Source organism: Akebia trifoliata, chromosome 6 (genome assembly GCF_017979445.1).
Source record: "Akebia trifoliata isolate Shusen 1 chromosome 6, ASM1797944v1, whole genome shotgun sequence".
In the NCBI taxonomy this organism is placed as follows: domain Eukaryota; kingdom Viridiplantae; phylum Streptophyta; class Magnoliopsida; order Ranunculales; family Lardizabalaceae; genus Akebia; species Akebia trifoliata.
Window position 1 is genome coordinate 4918793 of NC_141380.1, and position 21183 is coordinate 4939975.

A 21183-nucleotide genomic window follows, 5' to 3' on the forward strand; every position below is an offset into this window, starting at 1 on the left:
CAATGACTTGAAGTAGCATTGTGTATGTAAAGAACCGGTCAAGTATTTCAAGTCTTAATGCTACTTCGAGTATTATTTCAAGTCTCTTTAATATTCTTCTTCAAGAAATGATGAGTGTTTAGTTAAAAGTTAAAGATAAGGGTATTTAGGTCATTTTTTATAAATCACTAAGAAAAGACCAAGGTCAAGGGACTAATGTAATCAGTTTGAAAACACATGGATGTATCCTAAAATATTCAACAAAACATGAGCCCTATTTCTAAATCACCCATTTTTCTTCCTATAAATAACTCTCTTGCACCCAATACGGAACGGAAGAAAGAGCAACCTTCCTCTTCGTTTAGTAGTCTCCGTTATTTTTTCCGTCAAATATGGAAGTGTCGTTCGATCAAATATGCTCCTACCTCTTAGAAGGATCATCTGACGGAGCCATACAGCCGTCCGATCTCATCCCCGAATCTCCCTCTTATTCATCTTTGACAGACTGCAACTCTCCTGATTCCTCTCTTGCGTTCAAGCGTAGAAAAACCGACGGTTTAGATTCTTCTATCGAAGTAGAATCTAACGGCCACGATGAAGAGAAATTCGTTCAAAGCGCCTTAACCTTTGATTGGGCTGCTAAAGGGGAATGTCTCGAGATTAGTGCTGATGTGGACAATCCCGTGGCTAATAAGAGCCGTCCTCCACCGTCGGATTTACCGGTTCCAGCCTATTATCATCAGCAGTATCATAACGGCAACCAGGTCACGCCGTTAGATTTTTCTGGAACGACAGTTAAATTTAACGGCTTTTCGAGTCCCTGCTTTTCAGGCAGTTGGGGGAAACTACCGTTAAATGAAAACGATTCAATGGACATGGTGTTGTACGGAGTATTGAAAGAAGCCACGTTGAAAGGGTGGCAGCCGAATACACCGACGGCTCCTTCTGTCTCTTCGTCGGCTTATGCGGCTCAAATGAAGCCTAAGCCGAAGAAGAAGCCAGAACCGGTATGCCTGACACCCACCGTAATAGCAACAACGAAGAAGGGAAAAACTGGACCGCACTATCGAGGTGTAAGGGAACGTCCATGGGGGAAATTCGCGGCTGAGATTCGTGACTCGGCGCGTCATGGAGCAAGAGTGTGGCTTGGAACATTCAATACGGCTGAGGAGGCTGCAATGGCTTACGATCGAGCTGCTTACAAGATGCGTGGCTCCCGGGCTCTGTTAAATTTTTCTCATCATAATATTGACAGCAGTGATGGTGGCTCAGGATCTATAGCCGGTCGTGCTGATTGCAAACGTGGCTCGTAGACTAAGGAGCTGGCTTGGACTTAGAGTGGTTCGGCTAGAAGTGAAGAAGAGTAAACTCCTGGAGGACAAACTAGGAAATGCCCAAATTAACCATCCCAATTACACAAATTACCCCTCTTGGAGTTCGATATTTGCAAGAGACATCTTAAGGTGAGAAGCATGGATAGTTTTCTAATTTGGTGGTCTGGAAGCCACCCAATGATGATTAGACATTTGGTAGATTCTTGCAATAACACGTAGTTGTGTATGGTGGTTCACTTGTGTATAAACATATATGGTTTCGTTATATAAAAAGTTAGGCTCCCAAGATCAAGATCAAGATCAAGATCATGATCATCTAATCACCAATTGATTTAATTCACATGTGATTGATGTAATCATACCGGTACTAATGCATTCCGAGATTTTTATGAGTCATGGTTAACTCGTTTTGACGTTTCATCTCATTCATGAACGAGATAAATTTGTCTTGGATGAGTTTTCCGATATGTTTGAGTTGTCTCGTTCAATAATTAGAAAAATTACCTATGATTTTAAATCTCATCTGATAAGTTGAACTTGTCTATCCATCTTGTTGGTGGACGATACCAAGACGTATTGGATGAGTCGTCTTAGTCTCGGATGTGATTTAAAAGCATGATATGAATGAATACCACATTATCATTTTGTTAATCTTTATTTGGGTTTTCAAAGATCTTGATTACATGTCAATCACAATCATCACTTCGTTGCTCTTGATAAGATGGACCCTACAAGAAGGATGTCATTTTGAATGTAAACTTTGGAAATGTTTCTTTTTCATATTCAAAGATCAATCCTTTGTCTCTATGTTTTCATGTTGAGAATTCTTTGAAGATCAAGAAATGTCAAATGGGTTTCTTCCCGAATGAATCCTCACTTGGATATATATATATATATATATATAAACAATGTTTCATCGAGATTTTGATACATAAATTTAAAAATAAATAAATAAATAAAGCACTTAGAATTTCAAAGTGTTGCCTCATCGGCAGAGATGGCTTAGAACCAATGGTTCATTTCCTATGTATCTCTAATTAACAATGTATATAATACATAAATATCTAAGAAAAGATTCTGATGAGCAGGAACAAAGGGTGTTTTGGGTTGATGAGAATTCACTACACAACTTTACGGGAATCTAGGTCGTTCGACTTCATTAATTCACAAAAAATTAATTATGGATATTTGCAAATGAAAAAGAACAATCAACTACAAATGAATCAACTTACAATCTTGCCTTACGAGCCTAAGAAATTACAGTGATTCCAACCTTTTAACTAATCCACAAACAAAAGAATCACAACTAGCTCTTAAAAGGTAGCAAAAAACATAATCAACTACATAAAACTAATGTTATTTTGTTAGTCTAAGCTATGGAAATTCAATAAGCCAACTCACTTCGACGCATTAGAATTTCTGGCTTCTGATTTTTTGAACCCGAATTTTGAGAAGATATTCCAATTACTCTTCGTCTTCTCCAGTTTTTCAAGTTTTTCTTTCATACTAAAACAATTTTTCTCAAGCTCGGACACCCGTTCTCTCATGTCATCGATGCCCGTGAATTGATTATCTATTCTCTCATTTGTAGGGTCAGCTTGGGTGGACCCATTGCTCATGGGGAGTACAAGGTTTCGATTTTGGCATTGTGGGTTCTCAAGGTTGTCTGAGACAAAGAACCAACCAGCGATGGATGTGCGGAGCCGAAGTTGTTCAAAGAATAGGACTTGAACGACGACTCGAAGTGGAAGCCTCTCATTTTGGGCGGCATGGGTGCAAGCTTCTAAAGAGAGTTTCTGGCAGTTCATGAGCCTGCAAAGCTGCTCTCTTTCCAAGTCTGTGAGCCATGGATGTGCCTGGAAGTCGAGAAATAGGTGGTCAGTTAACCAAACTTAAAGACGAGGTCCATGAATATCAATTTTTTTTTTGTTTTTTTTGAGCAATATAAACCTTGAATGTGGTGTGGAATTGTGATTACCTTTGTGTGGATGTATGGATGATATTAGTATGAGATTTGGTGATTTATTATTGTAGTTTAATATGGAATTTGATGATATAGTAGAAGAACGTCACTCGGTAGGAACTTCAACGGACCTAATCCTAGCCTGATTTTTTTTCTTCCGCTTTTTCTGAATTTTGTGAATTTTCCCCTTGCCAACTTCCCGAAACCTGACTTGGTGACTATGCTTATAATGGTATGGACATGTAACATATCAAGCCCATCAAAGTTTACACATTGGAAACCTTGTTTTTGTTCCCAATATTGACGCACGTCTGTGTTGAAGGTACATGTCATGGTGACAAAATCGGGGTTCAAGAATAATTCAGCAAAAGAAAGCTTCGGAAAAAGTCCGCAAAAGTTGGGAAAACATCGGATAAATTAAAATATAAAAAAATGCATTTCATATATTAAATGATAAAATAACACTTAAAAATACAAAAAATAAGAATAATCTGTGATTTTTTTTTAATGGGAGATTTTTGTAACTATGCATGCCGGCTACAATTCTACATTATCTACTTATGTGTTTTGCCCATGCCATTCATGCATGCATCGGAGTGCTAAGTGGAAGAATCTATGAGATTTAGATGCCTAATTTTTTTTATGAAAACATAAACATAAGGCACCCAACACTACAAAATTTACATAATAACATGATGTGCATATGTAAATGTCGAAACTAGAACCCATGTCTTGTATGCCCATCTGTATGCAATGTGTGGCACAATATGTCTCAATTATGTGAATGTATGCACACATGCTAAGGAAGCACATGTAACAAATATGTTACCTTTAGGTATATGTCGATTGCACGGTAGATGCCATCATCGAGAGGCCTAGCATAGTCGGGAATGACAGCTGCAAGTGACTGAAACTTTGGGAGTTTCAAGTTAACATCGGGAGCAACCTCTGCAAGGTACCCATCCACTAACTTCGCAACCATTGTTATTGGGGTGAGTGGTGGGGACCCATCCATCAACTGCGCCTCATCAATTATGCAAGGAGGAGACCCAACTGCAGCCTGTTCAATTGACATGAAGTGATCAAGAATCCGCTGAATACAATCAATATCATAAAGGGTTTCCACCGTAAATCCCATATTCGGTATGAGAAGATCTTCCAACGCGGCTTGATCCAACTGAGCTCCAACCCTTTTCTCCAAGTTTTCTCTACATGATGGGCTCGCATGTAACACCATTGCCGTGTGGAGCAATCTGAGAAGGAATTGTGTCAAGGTGACTCCCTTCTTATTGGGTAATAAACCCACAATCTCTTCAAGGAGAAGCCGCTGATCTCCCTCGGATGGGGTAGAAATATTAGAGCTAGAGTTAACACAGTTCATGTTCTCCTTGAAGCTTGACTGCCTACTCAGTCCCGGTACATATCTTTTCGCGTAAAACATGAGGGAGCCAGCAATGTTCTCGGGCTTCATTCCTCTTGATTCGACGGCTAGGATCAATCTCTTGTACAAAGGCAAACTAAGAAAAGACACCTCTTCATACCACCAATCCTCGCTAACACATCGCTGCTTAGTTTCTGTACATATTCCATTCCACAAGACGACACCCCCCTGACTCTGTCCTGCCACGGGCCATCCAAATAAGCTTGGATCGGCACATGTTTTCATTGCCAAGGAATTGATGCATCTTGAGACAATGTGAACCTCTTCGGCATGCGAGAGAACCTCCTCGCATGCTTCGAGAGCTTTTATCGAGTCAGCCCAATTGCTAAAAACTTCATTGAGAAAATCCTCAGTTTGCTTGATGAGATTTCCCTCCCCGTGGGCTTCGTTCATTTGAAGGTGCTCCGCAGCACATCTAAGTCTGACTACATTAAGGGCAGTGAGTTCTATTTTAACACCGTAACAGAACTTGGCTACGAGCTCGAAAGACTTCGCTCCGCCGGGTATGTCATGAAGTTGCAAAACACAGTCCGGTTGATCTTCACTTGAGAACTCTTCAATTAGCTTTTCTAATACCCCGCTTCGGGAAAGCAATGGAAACTGTGAGAAACACAAAGGAATACTGTTAGATATCCAAGTATGCTAGCTTGTACATTTGTATACACAAGTGCATAGATACCAAAATTATGTTATAAAAAGAACACACCTTGTGAAGATGGAAGGACATTTCTCCAACTTCAACAACAACATCACTCAGAAGCCCAGTTGCGCAAGTCCTGAAAAAGAATTTGTTAAGGTTCTATTCATACAAAAACAAGAGAGGGATTGCTGTTATAGAAATAAAACAAATTCTATGTGAAGCAAGTTTATGAAGTATTTGTCGTTATTTGGGTTTGGGTTGATATCGATGAATTGGATTATACGAGATGTAATCTAACCCAACCAATTCACAATTTCTATCTAAGTAGATTTTAAGTATAAAGCATATCGATTATATCGGATTAATACCACATTTTGTTTCCACCACCACCGAAATTAATAGTGTCTCCCCCCTTGTTCTTATGCAATTTACTGTTTGGCGATCTTCACTTGTTCTTTGTTTCATAACCTCATGATTGTTCTCAGATACTGATGAAATATTATTCTTTTTCTATGATGGGTTGGGCTATTACATGATTCAGACCCAAGTTCATGCAACGGTGTGGCCTTGATATTAGCTAATGGGGGATAATATCTAATCCAAATTCCAGAAAATAGAATTGAAACTCAGATTAGTTTCTATTACATTCTACAATAGTGTACTTCAAAACCCAATCTAATACTAATAATATTCAAATGGGTACTTAGAAAAACCTTTAATTTATCAAACTTTTAACAATCTTGAAAATAGTCAGAATCAAGAGCAGAAAACAAGTTCAACAAAAGGCATACCAATGTATAACACATACATCAATAATTCAATTCCAGCATTTAAGAATTAAGTAGTTGGGCAAATCAAAGAATTTTGATTTTGTTCATAGAGATCAATCTAGCAAACTCTCTCTATATATGAATTAATCAAATGGGTAAGCCAGAATTGAACCCATTACCTCACATGCGAATGGTTGACATCCATACATACATACATACAGATACACATACATCACCAAATGAGTTAAACTTGTACATTATATAATACCCAAGTTTTGGATTTCCACAAAAAAAAAAAAAAAAAACTTATAAGAAATAAAGAAATGGGTACCAGGTTTGGCCTTCACGTTGAAAGGATTCAGATTTGGAGCCCAGTTTCATGCATGCCATGTATTAATGGTCTGGCTGATTAGTGCAACCTCAGAACTTCTGTAAACATAGAGAAATCTCAGAAGAACTGAAGAAGAAGTGAGATTTTTTTTTTTTTTTCTTCCTCCTTTTGTTCTGTTTTACTTAGAGAAATGTGAGGGTAGGAACAGAAGAGAGAGAAATGGGGTCCGAGTCTAAAGGGTGACAGAGGAGAAAAATCAGTTTCTGTTATTAGGAGAAGAGAAGGGCTGTTTGGGTTTGAGGTTTAAGTTACACGAATCCTCTGTTTTCAAACAGTTGGTCATGCCTCCTTGGCCATGGTCTTCTATGAGAGACTAATAAAAAATGACTCAGAAAATCCCATCTTCCACCAATCGCCAAAAATTTTGATTTTCCACAAAAATGTATCATCTTCAAGCTCGACAATCTTTAGAGTACAAATTCATATTGGGTGGGGTGAGGGAGGGGAAAAATAAAATAATTTTGATTTTACAAGATAACAGAAAAAGATGCCATAATAAATTACTTAAATTGGTATTACTTGATAATTTTGTAGATGATAAAGAAATTTTACTTAAAATAACATAGTAAAAAAAAAAAAAAAATTGGAGTCAAGGATTGATCTAGAAGTGTGCATGATTAAAGGGTAAAAACCATCGGTCCTTATAATCAAGGTTTAAAATGTCGTTTTCAGATTTTTTAAATACCGAAACGATACCAAAACATTTACTAAACATATCGAAACAAATGATACATCTGAAACATTAAAATGGGTCTTTTAGAAGATACCCAGGTCAAGGGACATATCTTCAGTTTAAAAATATAGGGGTTTATCACATGTTACGTATAAATTAGCTTGAAAATAAATGGGCTTCTTGAATATTACCTAAAAGTGAAGGGGGTCTCCAAAAAATCCAAGAGTCTTTGATAGCTGACCGTGGTCAAGAGCAATTTATTCGATAAAAACAGATCTATATGTAAAAAATAAAAACCAGAAAAGATAGAGGAGGAAGAAGAAGAAAATCGAGTAACCAACCTCGAACCATGGTGATGGTGACAAAGTGATCACATTTCTTTCTTCTCTCTCCCACTCTCTCAGATTTGTATTTCTCAACTTCCTTTTTCATGGATCTCTTAGAAATTGAAAGTTTTTAACAGAAAAATAAATGTTTTGTAGATTGTTTTGTTTTCACAAGTGTTTCATATCAGAAACTTGAAAAATTGAAACTTTTCGGCCGAAATGAATCAATACTCTAAACCATACCTACAATAACTATATGACTCTTTTGTCTCATCGGTAATCCTAAAACATTAATTTGATTATAATACTAGCTTTTTAATTCTAAATTAAATATTTCATTTCATAATGAAATAAAACATTTATTAATAGATACCATGGTAATATGTGAACAAGAGCTTTAGTGGGGTGCTTCTTGGATGGGCCAAACATGGGCCAAATGTGCTCGGAAAGGAGTTCCTGAAACTTGGGTTGGCTAAAGTAAGATTACTGAGCCCAACTGAAATCAAGTTGGGGTTGGACTGAATGCTCTTTCTATCATACCAATCTGAGCTTGAAAAACACACACACACACACATAGCCAACATGCCTCAATCTGGAGTCTGGACCTAAATCGACTTTAATTTGAATCCTAAAACAATTACTTGAGCCAATCTGAAGAAAAACCATTCCAAGTTGGATCCAAAGGCCCCAATTAGACTGTTACGCCCAAAATGGACCTACTTAAGTTGCATTTATAATTGAATCCTGATATGACTAGCCAGGTGGCATACTAAAATGACTCCATGACGTGGACAAGTTCGGGAATCATAGATTTGTGTGCCTCGGGATACACAATTCTCTCGGAATACACTTTTTATGGGAAAGTGCAATTATGTATCTCAAGGTGTTCAGATCTACTATACTCAAACTTGTAACGTCATGGAGTCATTTGAGTATGCCACCTGGTGCGTCATATTATCATGACTCTTTATAATTAGCAATTCCAAATACATCAAAAAATAGAATACACGAATAATATGGTTTTAAGTAGAGGGAATAGGCTGAAGCATGGTTTCAAATTTCGTTTGAGACCGAGACGTATCGTCTAAGTCGTCTTAGTATCAGGCATGAACAAAACGGATCGACGCACAAGTCAATTTTTAAAATAAGATTTAATACCTCACGTTCATTTTTGAAAATTTTGGATGAGACGTCTGAAACGTATTGAAAAATTCATCTGAGATGACTTAGTATCAAGCATGGACGAGACGAGACGCGAAATTGAGTTTTAAAACCATGGGTTGAAGTGACATTAAAATGACATTGATTCACACATTGCTGATGTGGATATGCGTACAGAGTCATGGATGTTTTTTCATCGAGATACAAGTGAAAAGCATCTATGGTTCTGTGCACACCTTCACGTAAATAATGTATAAATCAATTTCATTTTTAATGTCACTTCGGCACGATTCTAAGTAAGATTCATCATTTAAGTATTCAATAAATTTTTTTAACAAAAATGAGAATAGCAAAAAATATAAGAATTATGTTGGAGTAACTTCAAAATTGTACTTCATATTGCACATCCTAATGTGAAAGTGCATGGGAACGATAGATTCCTTTTCACTCATATCTCAATGAAGAACACCTATCATTCCTAAACACTTTCAAGTCAAGAAGTGGGATGTAAGATACAATCTTGAAGTCACTTCAGCATTATTCAAAGAGTCGTGATAATATAACTCATCGAGTGGCATACTCAAATGACTCCATGACATGACAAGTTTGGGTATCGTAGATTTGTATGTCTACACGATAGCACTTGCCCATAAAAATAAAATTTATCCTAAGGTAAAGACGTATAAATCTACGATTTTAAATTTGTTCATTTGGAGTCATTTAAGTATGCCACCTGATGAATCATCTTATCAAGACTCTTTCTAAATATAATACTAGAGTTCCACGTTAAAATATCCGTAATCATTACTTCAATAATAATAAAAATCAAATTTAAACATCCATCTAACCCTTCGCCAAGGAAATATTGAAAAATCAAATCAAAATCACGACAATTGATGTTATATAAACAATTTCTCAAAAGTCGCGTACACTTGTCACCTTTTCATCCACCTCAAATGCATTACGCGATCAACCCTGTCTAGGGCTTGAAACCCATAACTTTGGTTGACATATTTGCAATCGGTTATTGTGCGCATTGGATGAGTCATGACTACTAGGTCGTGAGTCGTGACCCTAATTTAGGCATAAATGTGCTATACTTTCTTAATGTACAAGCAAGGCACGCATGTGAATCATCATTAATGTTGGCATTATTTCTTGAATAATGATGAATGCCCACGATTTTGATATGTGATTGGGTATGCAACTAACACAGTAAAGGCACAAAATTGCACATTTTTTTTCATGTATCCCGATGAAAAAGATCCATGATTCTGTGTCATTGCCATGTTAGTCGCGTATCAAAACCACGTGCATTCATCATGACTCTTATTTCTTATTGTCACCAAATCTCCATTAACACAAACAAATATTTTTCAAGTTACAATTGGAACCTCGAATACCCTTTCCAAGATATATCAATAGTCATATTTGGATTGGATTGGTACCAATTTGATAATAAATTTCTTAGATCCAAAACCAATTAAACTTCATCGGATGTTTCATTTTAAGCTTAGACCCAATTGATATGGCATGTATTGTTCGAGATACAACCTAGCTATTCCATTTAATTTTTTTTTTTTAAATGATATTAGTTGCACATGTATGATAATGCATTTTCATAGAAAAATCATTCACTTGGAGAAGTTTTTTTTTCTTCCCAATAGAATAATTTTTTTAACCCAATGTCATTGGTTCCATAGAAATAATTCTCTCATCAAGACATAATTAATTGAGATATTTATGAAAAAGTGATCAACTTTTGACGAATTTATGATTCTGACTCATTGTTCATTTTAATTACCAAAACATGAACGATAATGAATTCGAAGGTTTTTAAAATGACTATTACGTGAGTTTAAAGTGGCTAAATGGAAATAGTCACTTTAAAACGAATTCATTATCGTTTTGGTAATTAAAATGAATAGTTAACCAGAATCGTTAATAGCTCATTTTGAACTCATGAAATGGTAATTCACCCTAATTAATTTTGTAATGTAATTCTCTCACTATTACCCCCACGACCCCACCCCCAAGACTAAAAATCAACTCTCCTTTCAACATTTTCCTTTGTGCAATCAAACACAGACAAACATTTTCTCATAATCATTTTCCAATCAAATTAATTTTTTACAAATGTTTCTTTGCAATCATACACACCCTAACTCCTTAAGACCTCCACATGAAATTTCTGAAATTTCCTTGAAAGAGGCTCTAAAGCACGTGCAATGCCTCCAGAGCATCACTTAGGTATTACTCCACAAAATACAAGACTAGATTCTTCTCATTGAAACTGTGTTAGAAAAACCATGAACGTAAATTAATGTAAGAAGGATGGCTTCACATGGTGTGACTCTTTAGACTTCAATTATTCTCATATAGTTAGGCCATTTAAAACTAATAGCCCACCACCTTTACACTTCCTTTTTCTCTTATGCTGAACAGCTCATATTTTCTAACTTAGTCAAATCTTTAGTGCGTATGGAACTGCCACTTGGCTGAAGTCAAACTTCATTCGAAGTGCTGTCTGACGTGGAAGGGTATCCGTCCAACTAGTCAGGCCAAGCCAACCATGGTAATGAGTTTGACTTTTGATTTGGGTTGACTTTTTTTTACCATATATGGTAGAAAGGGAAAAGAATATTGTTTAAGAACTCTAATTATATGATGGGTTAGACCCTCTTTCCTTTCTATGATGTACTTTTAATCAATGTTCTCATAATTCTCTCAATGATTCTTCACACGTGTGTCACTTTGCATGGATTTCATGGCACGTGCATGGTGTTAATTGCACCCATGGCTATGATGAGTGAGAGATCCATGCAACATAGCAAAGGTTCAGCTATGGGTCATGAAGATAAGCTCCAGTAACAAAAAGGATCTTCCTAATATTCTATTTAATATAACTAATTTGACCATAAAATGATGATTCAATCATCAAGGAAATTGTCTTGGTAGTTTTATTGAAGATATCTCAATCAAGTAAAAAAACAAAAGTGGGAAAAAAGATAAGAGAAACTCTTTCCTTACTGAGCCTCATCCACTGTCTAAAAGACCTCGAGTTGTGTAAAATAAGATCACGATATTTGTTATGAATCTCGAGGTCTTTTTGACGGTGGATGAGACTTGGTAAAGCTAGTCGGACTCAAAAGATATTCAATGTTTTAAAACTCAAATAGACAGATGTCCATCAAGTTTAGTGGGTTCAAAGCTTGCAAGTCGATTAGGATGAGTTAATTTATAAATATATATTATATTAAAATTATAAATATATAAATTTTTATATCTAAAATACTATAATCTGTAATTCTATTGAATTTCCAAGTCAATACGGTAGGTGACCTAACAATTTTCAAAACTCACTTGTTTATATATATATATATATACTTTCTTCGAGTTTGTAAACAAATCGCCTTGAAATTAATTCCATAAAATCAAATTAATTAATTGAATATTTTTGGAGTCTTAGAACTATGGCATGGACAATCACTACCCAAAATTTTGAATATAATTAAGGATTTAGATGGTCCATGAGTATAAGCATTATAATGATTTCAGACATTTGATCAATTGACTTTTTATTTCATACCAACAAACTAAAACGTAAATCCCAAGGGAGTGGCTCAATGGTAATTTTGGATCCAATAAGCGGTGAGAGTGCGTAGGTTCTGTGTTCGCTTCCTCACTTGGTGCGTGTGATGTGCGGCGTTGCACCTGCTCGGGAGAGGGACCCATATGCCTAGGCTCATCCGGTCCCCCTAATCAAACGTAAGTCTGAACATTGTCGTTATTTAAAAAAATTAAAAATTAAAACGTATTGTATCAAAAGCTGGCAATATTGCAGTGCATACATATTGGCAAATGCACGCATATTTTAGGGGTACCAATACGTCTAAGGTAACAATAATTTATTAGAACTTGACCATAAAACAAACTTAAAACAAGGAATATTCAAAATTATCATATTTTTAATAATATAAAAATATATAAGCTCCAATTTAAGGTATTTATATATTATTCCATGAAGCATAGTTAACACTTTTGTCTAATCTTAACCATTTGGGTGCAATGTACACTACTATTATTCAATGTTTCTAAAATGTCCCTCTCAATATTGGGTTTTCTACATAGACTGATCAGAGAAGAAATCTACACATCAAGTGTTTTTACAATATAAAACCTTAGATGGCAGACCAATTAATTGTATATCTGCCATTTTTTTCCACGTAATCCCCTTTCCCTCGTTATGGTAGGAAGTGGATCCTCTGTAGCTCCCTATAACACTCTCTCCACATATGAGAGAGAGAGAGAGCCGTAGTATAAGAAAATAACATCACAGCCCTCTTGTGATTAAGGTGCCGATACGATTAAAAAAAAAATTATTTTCATCAAATTCACGTCTTTGAAAATGAATAGCTATGAACTTCCAATTTTTTTAAAGGTGTGATGTTTATTGTATAGTTGACGTGGCACTTTTTCAACCTTCTAAACATGTTACAAGGAGGTATTGGAATCTTGTGTTACAAAGGATCTGCTTCTATCATGATCGTGGAGTCTCTGTAGCAGTTTGACCATTAATTTTTAAAGTCTTTAATTAATTAAAAAATTATTTATTTTTTAATTTAATTTTGGTCATGAACACTAAGAGTGTTAAGGTGTTTTTTCTTTTTTTTCCAAAAAAAAAAAAAATGCACAAAAAACGCTAAAGAAAATTTGTACCCCTCCAGCGTGGCAAGCTTAAGCCATGCAAGGCAGTTTTAGGGTGCCACCTCAGCTGCGACATCTAAGAAAACACATAGTGGAGAAAACGCGCCTTTTTTGGTGCGCCAAACTATGAAAACGCGCCTTTTTTAAATGGAAGTTACCGTTATCTTTCTTTCCATTCAAACCAGATGAAAATCAAAATTCCAAGAATATCCTTATATACATCGTAGAAATCCAATGTGCTCAAGATTTATCGGACGTGCTTTCCCATTTTACGTAAGACTATTTTAGTAATTTTACCCATTAACTAGACCCCATTACGCTCTTAAAAAAACATTTGAACATTTTCACAAAATATTCTTCTGTTTTCTCCTTTAATTTATCTAAAATTTTCAACTAATTACCTGCTACCATCTTCTTTAAGTGGCAGTTGGGATTCTTTTCTTCAATCGTTAACTCTCAAATGGATTAAATCTCCTCTAATCTCTCATTTAAATTTATAAAAATTCAATTAAAAATGGAAAGGCAGAAGCCTGATTTTCCATTTTTTTTTAAATAAAAAAATATATACTTTCTTCTGCAACTCAAATGGAAACTCCCCTCCCCTGTAAAAGCCTTGACTAAGATAGAAGAAAGATAAATCAATTTTTCTTCTTTTTCTTCCATAAGGAATCAAACTCACTTGAATTCTCCCCTCTGCAAGTCATGGGTTTCACACATTCAAATTTTTGCCTAAGTTCGGCCAAAATCCATTAACAGAGGTTGCTGAGATTCTCAAAAACTCACACATTCAACTTCAAGCTAAGTCAACTGAACCATTTTTTTTTTATTTAAACAAATATATTCCTTCTCTATAACTCCACCCAACCTCTCGAGATCCATTAATGGCGGTGGGTTTGAGATTTTAGCTTGCTATGCTGGAAACGAAAAGAGCTTTTGGTCGCACGGATTTTTTTTCTTTCTTATCAAGGTAGATAGATGAGCTGACTCTGTTGTCTTCGATTTTCTTTTTCTTTGGGTTTTGGATTTCTTCTCCATCCATAAATTTCTGTTCTTGGGATTTGGGTTTGACGGATTTTATTAGTTGATTAAGGGTTTTGGGATTTGGGTTTCGATTAGTTTTGAGTTCTTTGAAAGATAAAAATATGGTTTTGGAATTTCAAACTCGAAGATTTGAGAGTTTTGATTTTTTAAAGTTTCTTGGTTTAAGTGACATTGTTCTTTGTTCACTTATCATACGTTGAAAATCATGGATACTGATTGTCTGTTGTGTTTAAATATTAGCAGGGTTTAGGGTTTTAGCCCAAAATAACCTTCTATTTAGTACCATTAAAGTGAAGAAAAAAAATGGTTTTTGAACCTGGATTTTGTGCAATTTTAGGAAAATGAATTAGACAGTAGTGTTTGATTAAATTTCTAGCAAAAAAATTTCAGAAAGAATATAGGGTTTTAGATAATGGGTATCGGTCAAATTTGGGAATATCAAATTCCCAATTTGATTTTCTATGTATTTTCTGCAAATTTTATGTGAAAAAAAGGATTTTTCTGTATTGGGTTTTCTTCAATTTTGAGGAAAAAAGTAAGAAAACAATTAGGGTTTTAAATCATGGGTATTGGTCAAATTTTGAAATATCAAATTCCCAATTTCAGTTTTTATGCAATTTTCATATGGAAAAATAGGATTTTATGTATTGGGTTTTCTTCAATTTTAAGTGGAAAAAAAAGGAAGAAAACAATTAGGGTTTTAGATAATGGGTAAATGGGTATTGGTCAAATTTGGAAATATCCAATCCCCAATTTGAGTTTCAATGCATTTTCTGCATATTTTATTTGAAAAAAAAAAAAGATTTTATGGATTGGTTTTTCTTCAATTTTGAGGAACAAAGAAAGAAAACAAATGAATTTTCTTAGAGTTTAGAGGGGTGCCAAAAACGCAGGGTTTGCCCTCTTTTTTGCCTTTAAAACCGGCTTTTTAATGGTGTTGGAGTGGGGAAATGTATGTGTATTAAAGGTAACGTTTTAGATATATTTTAATGTAGTGTTAACCCCATGTGACCATTGATGCATTTTTCATGGGGGGCTTCCCCTTAACTGTAGTTATATAAACCTCTGGCACAGCATCCTTTGCTCTTCAAAATTGTAAGCCAACCTTCTTCTCTCATCTGAGTCTCTTCCCCTCTACACCTCTCACCTCATCCGAGGCGTAAATTGTTTTGAAATTTTGATCATCGATTGGCTTTTGTCTTCCTAACTTGATAGATTGTGGGTCTAGTAAGAATCAAGCTTGAATTCTTAATACCCATTTTTGATGTTCGCTTAACATTTCAACTGTGTTTTGGACTATTTCTTACAATATTCTAAACTTTGTATTTGCTTTGTAGATCATCTTTGTCTGTGTTTGAATTTGTGATATGGGTTTAATTCGGACACCCACTATGAAAAGTGGGGATTACTTGGAAGGGATGATCAATGACTATGTGGGTGGAAAAGCCAAGACAAGAGCTCACAAGAGTACTTCATCTCGCCTTGTAACTGCTCTCACTTGCCTCCAATTCTTCTTTGCAATCTATGCCACTTTTCTTCTATATTACATAAGTCCCACTATAGATTTACACACCAAACCCGACTTTACATGGGCTACAAGGATTGCCCAACACTGGAAACAGTTTATTATTCCACCTCATGTGCTTGGACGTTACCAAGAATCATCTTCCCTCCTTGGTGCTGAAGTTCCACCAATCACACCATTGGATGCCTGTGAGCATGAAAAGATTGATTTCCAGCAAAAGAAATCGAACGATGCCCAGATGATCAAGTTGAAAAGGGGGCTATACGATGAGGTATTGGACTTCCAAAGCAAATCCGTTGGGACAGAGACACTCTCCGAATTAATGTCAATGAGCTCGAAATGGAATTTACGAGGCCCAAACATTCCAAAAGTAACCGTGATTCTAAACCATTTCAAGAGGAAAACTCTTTGTTCCCAACTTGATTCTCTCCTTCATCAGACCCTTCCCTTCCACAATGTTTGGGTGCTCTCGTTTGGAAGCCCGAACGAACTATCCTTGAAAAGGATTGTGGATAGCTACAATGATTCAAGGATTAGCTTCATTAGTTCTAGCTATGATTTCAAGTATTATGGAAGGTTTCAGATGGCTTTACAAACAGAAGCCGATCTTATATATATCGTTGATGATGACATGATCCCTGGAAAGAAAATGCTAGAGATATTATCTCATGTAGCGGGGACGGAGAAGTATAAGAACTCTGTGTTGGGCAGTATAGGAAGGATCTTGCCTTTCAGACAGAAGGATTATACGTTCCCGAGCTATAGAAAGTTTCGATCAAAGGAAGCGGGGCTTTATTTGCCCGACCCTGCTTATGATATCACAGTTGACAAGATCGTGCAAGTCGATTTTCTTTCAAGTTCATGGTTTTTATCGGCGGAGCTTGTTAAAACACTCTTCATAGAGACACCCTTCACCTTCATGACTGGAGAAGATCTGCACCTCAGGTATATAATCAATTGGAACAAATTTCGATATATTTTTTCGAGTTTACGTTGGGATTTGATCGAAAAATTAATTTCCCCTTTACCTTGTCTGATCTGATCTTGTAGAATTATCTGCAAGAATTCCAAGTACCCAACTGAGTTTTTTTTTTCTAGATGGTTTAGATTGATCAGAACTTTCTTATTACACTTATCAAAAAAAAAACTTTCTTGATATTTAGTAAGGTTTCTTTGTTAATTTACTCTTGGTTCATTTATATGGCACGACCACCTTTTCAGTTTAATATCATGTTTGGATTTGATTTTCTGCTAATTGTGCATTTTGTTCAATTGAAGTGTCACCATGCACTCTCTTTAGAATAATATTTTAAAAAAATAAAAAATAAAAATCCCATATTAAGATTCCCTGAAGCACTATCTGATCTTTCTTCCTCGGGTTAAATCTAAAATTAGATCCTAAGAACTATCTTGGCAGGGAATTAAACTACCCGCTCGATGGGTGAAATGGGTCCCCCCATAAGACATCTTGTTTGATCCTAAATATCAAACCAATCAGATGATGTAAATCATCTGCTCTCCACTGATTAATTTCTTGAGCTTTTGCTCTGCTTCAAATATTTTCAAAAAATTTTATTTTTTATTTTTTTTTAATTTGTTTCACTAACCACCCTCTGTATGTGAAACCATGCAGCTATCAACTTCAGAAGTACAGAGATGCTGGTTCTTTTGTGCTTCCGGTTGACCCGAAAGACAAAGAAACTTGGGGTGACAGTGAACACAGGCTCGCTTATGTGTCCGAGACCACCGTAATCTTCAAAGACATAGTTCAAGTCCGAGATGATCAATGGTGGCGAGCAATGTCGACAGGTTACGTGACTCAGTGGGCTGCAATGTATCCCCAAAAGATAGATGCACTCTTCTATGCTCACTCTATCGAAGAAGTGAAAGCACTTGCACCCCTTCTCGAAAAATTCAGGTCCACTGTTGGCAAGAAGGCTTATATTGTCGTTTCAGGAGGACGGTTCTGTTCTTGTGAACAAGCTGCTACTGCTCTGAATTGGCCCAATTCGGTTTGCCGAGATAGAAGATTTAAAATTTTCGATTTGGGTATTGGTGCTCTTTCGGAAATATCTGATTCGGAAGTGCCCGTCTTACAATCTGTGTATGCTAGCATGAAAGGGTTGATCAAAATTCATAACCCCAGTGTTCTGATCACAGTGTCTGATATTGATGCGAACGTGAAAAAAGCTCTGAAAATGGTATCAGAGACTAATTCAAACCGTTCAATGCTGATTCTTCTACCGAGGTCCTCTGTGTCCAAGGTTCTTTGGATGGCCGACCTACGGTCAACAGCATTGGCAAGTAAGAACCATAACTAAAATTCTTTGCTATTTTTGTTTATCTGTAGTCATGAAAAGAAAGTAGGGAAAGAAGGCCAAATGTTATCCTTATGTGTTAGGATGTGCATCGGTCTGTGTCTATGCATCTATACATGTCAGTTTGACACTGCAAAATATCATTGAAGTATTGTGTCCTCCATTCTCAGGTGTGTCATACCCTAGTTAAGCCTCGTGACCCTCTTATATTCATAGTTCTCCCCATCTCCAAATGATCGGTCTTCTGGAATAGTTGGTAGGTTTAATGGTATCAGAGCACTGGGTTCGTTTAGGTCTTGGGTTTGATTCTTTCTACTCTTATGGGTGAGGAGGAGTGTTGGATGTGTTTTTCCTCCACTCTCACGTGTGTCATACCCTAGTTAAGCCCCGTGACCCTCTTATATTCATAGTTCTCCAACTCTCCGCTAGAACTGTCTTTTGGAGTAGTTGGTTGGTTAACATGGTATCAGAGCACGACATTTGTATAGGTCTCGGATTTGATTCTTTCCACCCTTACGGGTGATGGGGAGTATTGAGTGTATATTTTCCTCCACTCTCGGGTGTCATACTCTAGTTAAACCCTGTGACCCTCTTGTATTCAGAATTCTCCCCCTCTCTAATAGATCGGTCTTTTGGAGTAGTTGGTTGGTTAACATGTAGGAATCAAACATGCTAATCCAAACATAAGTCTTAGACTTTTCTTTATCTATTTCTCTATGTTCCTCTCATGCTAATTATCTAAGCAATTCATGTATTCCATGTAGATTGGAATCGGATGCGGATCTCTATAAACATCATCACCCAAAACCGTGCGTCTTCTCTCACAAGACTTCTCAAATCTCTTACTGATGCCTACTACCTCGGGGATGAGATCTCTTTAAGCTTCAACATGGACAGCAAAGTCGATGGGGAAACTATAAGGCTCGTAAACTCACTTCAGTGGCCCCATGGTCCCAAAACCCTCAGAAGGAGAATCATCCAAGGAGGGCTAATCCGAGCTGTCAGTGAGAGCTGGTACCCTTCATCCGATGACGAATTTGGTCTCCTACTTGAAGACGACATTGAAGTCTCTCCATACTACTATCTATGGATCAAATATGCGCTATTAGCCTATCATTACGACCCACAAGTATCACTCCCTGAGCTCTCTTCAATCTCTCTTTACACTCCACGATTGATTGAAGTAGTGAAAGAGAGACCCAAGTGGAATGCAACCGAGTACTTCAAGCGTATTCATCCAAACATACCTTATCTCCATCAGTTGCCTTGTAGTTGGGGTGCAGTTTTCTTCCCCAAACAATGGAGAGAATTCTACGTTTATATGAACATGAGGTTTACTGAAGATGCTAAACAAAACCCAGTCCAAATCCCGAAGTCTAGAACCAACGGGTGGCAAGCTTCATGGAAGAAATTTCTCATTGACATGATGTACCTTAGAGGGTACGTTAGTCTTTATCCGAACTTCCCACATCAGACAAGCTTCTCAACCAATCATATGGAGCCCGGGGCGCACATTAGCGCTAAGGACAATGTTGTTACGCATAGCAAGATGGACTTTGAAGTGCCACTATTGAAGGAGGACTTCAGGGGGTTGTTGCCTAGTGGAAAATTGCCTCCGGCCTCAAGGCTACCATCACTGAATCTCTTCAATCAGGCAGTCTCTTTGAGAGGGCTGAAAGCTGCAGGAGCGAAGCTGGGGCAGGATGTGATTGGATGCAATGCGACAGAGGTCGTTATTGTCGATCATGAGACGGGTCTGCCTAGCCATTGTGCAAAGTTCTGATTTTTGAATTGTTTTTATTATCATTCTTTGTTTTTTTTAACATACTGGTTGGTATAGTGGGAATAAAAGCGGTACAGTGTTTCTTGTTTCTTTTGATTCTCCAAGGCAAGGTAGGAGGAGAATAACTGAATAAGGTTTCTTGGTGGAATTGGAAATTGTTTATTGTTGCTCACCAGGCCCTTGAACAAAGGGTGTTTTCTTATTGTAATTTAAATCTCTCTCTCTCTCTCTCTCTCTCTATATATATATATATATAGGGAAATGTTCGGCACCCTAAGTTTTACCACACACTTTAACAAACGTTTTTTGTCCTACATGGGTTAGAAGTTTTGGAATGAGCTGATTTTTGGTGAGGATGATCTCTATGATTAGAAGATCATCCTCCCCAAAAATCAGCCCATTCCGAAATGTTTAGCCCCATGTTTACACGTTGAAAAATCGTGGACCGTCCATTTTTTGTAAATCAATTTTGATGGGGTTAGAAGTTTTGGAATGAGCTGATTTTTGGTGAGGATGATCTCCTCACCATAGAGATCATCCTCACCAAAAATCAGCTCATTCCGAAACTTCTAACCCATGTAAGACAAAATGCGTTTGTTAAAATGTGTGGTAAAACTAAGGGTGGCGAACGGGACCCATATATATATATATATATATATATAGGGTCCCGTTCGCACCCTAAGTTTTACCACACACTTTAACAAACGCGTTTTGTCTTACATGGGTTAGAAGTTTCGGAATGAGCTGATTTTTGGTGAGGATGATCTCTATGGTGAGGAGATCATCCTCACCAAAAATCAGCTCATTCCAAAACTTCTAACCCCATCAAAATTGATTTACAAAAAATGGACGGTCCACAATTTTTCAACGTGTAAACATGGGGCTAAACATTTCGAAATGGGCTGATTTTTGGGGAGGATGATCTTCTAATCATAGAGATCATTCTCACCAAAAATCAGCCCATTCCAAAACTTATAACCCATGTAGGACAAAAAACGTTTGTTAAAGTGTGTGGTAAAACTTAGGGTGCTGAACATTTCCCATATATATATATGGGTCCCGTTCGCCACCCTTAGTTTTACCACACACTTTAACAAACGCGTTTTGTCTTACATGGGTTAGAAGTTTCGG

General features: G+C 36.7%; 3 protein-coding genes across 6 annotated transcripts; 2 read left to right on the forward strand and 1 right to left on the reverse strand.

Moving 5' to 3' along the window:
• The first annotated feature begins 299 nt into the window (after positions 1–299).
• LOC147399794 (uncharacterized) lies at positions 300–5805 on the forward strand. Of its 2 annotated transcripts, XM_086445291.1 has the most exons (3): positions 300–1442; positions 2905–3190; positions 4112–5805. In XM_086445291.1, exon 1 carries the CDS (start codon positions 372–374, stop codon positions 1290–1292), a length of 921 nt encoding a protein of 306 aa, XP_086301417.1. In that variant the 5' UTR covers positions 300–371; the 3' UTR covers positions 1293–1442; positions 2905–3190; positions 4112–5805. The 2 variants fall into 2 exon arrangements, with proteins under 2 accessions (XP_086301417.1, XP_086301415.1); XM_086445289.1 differs by having other exon boundaries at positions 2905–5805.
• On the reverse strand, positions 2711–6628 carry LOC147399795 (BTB/POZ domain-containing protein At5g03250-like). Its single transcript, XM_086446552.1, has 4 exons — positions 6459–6628; positions 5424–5493; positions 4106–5317; positions 2711–3169 (listed from the first exon to the last, which is right to left on the reverse strand). Exons 1-4 carry the CDS (start codon positions 6515–6517, stop codon positions 2711–2713), a joined length of 1800 nt encoding a protein of 599 aa, XP_086302678.1. The 5' UTR covers positions 6518–6628.
• A 7588-nt stretch (positions 6629–14216) lies between these two features.
• Positions 14217–20247, forward strand: LOC147399796 (uncharacterized). 3 transcript variants are annotated; one of them, XM_086445294.1, is made up of 4 exons: positions 14217–14352; positions 15764–16896; positions 17585–18255; positions 19034–20247. In XM_086445294.1, the coding sequence occupies exons 2-4, from the start codon at positions 15794–15796 to the stop codon at positions 20050–20052; spliced, it is 2793 nt and encodes a 930-aa protein (XP_086301420.1). In that variant the 5' UTR covers positions 14217–14352; positions 15764–15793; the 3' UTR covers positions 20053–20247. The 3 variants fall into 3 exon arrangements, with proteins under 3 accessions (XP_086301420.1, XP_086301419.1, XP_086301418.1); XM_086445293.1 differs by lacking the exon at positions 14217–14352 and adding an exon at positions 15491–15653; XM_086445292.1 differs by lacking the exon at positions 14217–14352 and having other exon boundaries at positions 15492–16896.
• Positions 20248–21183: the final 936 nt, after the last annotated feature.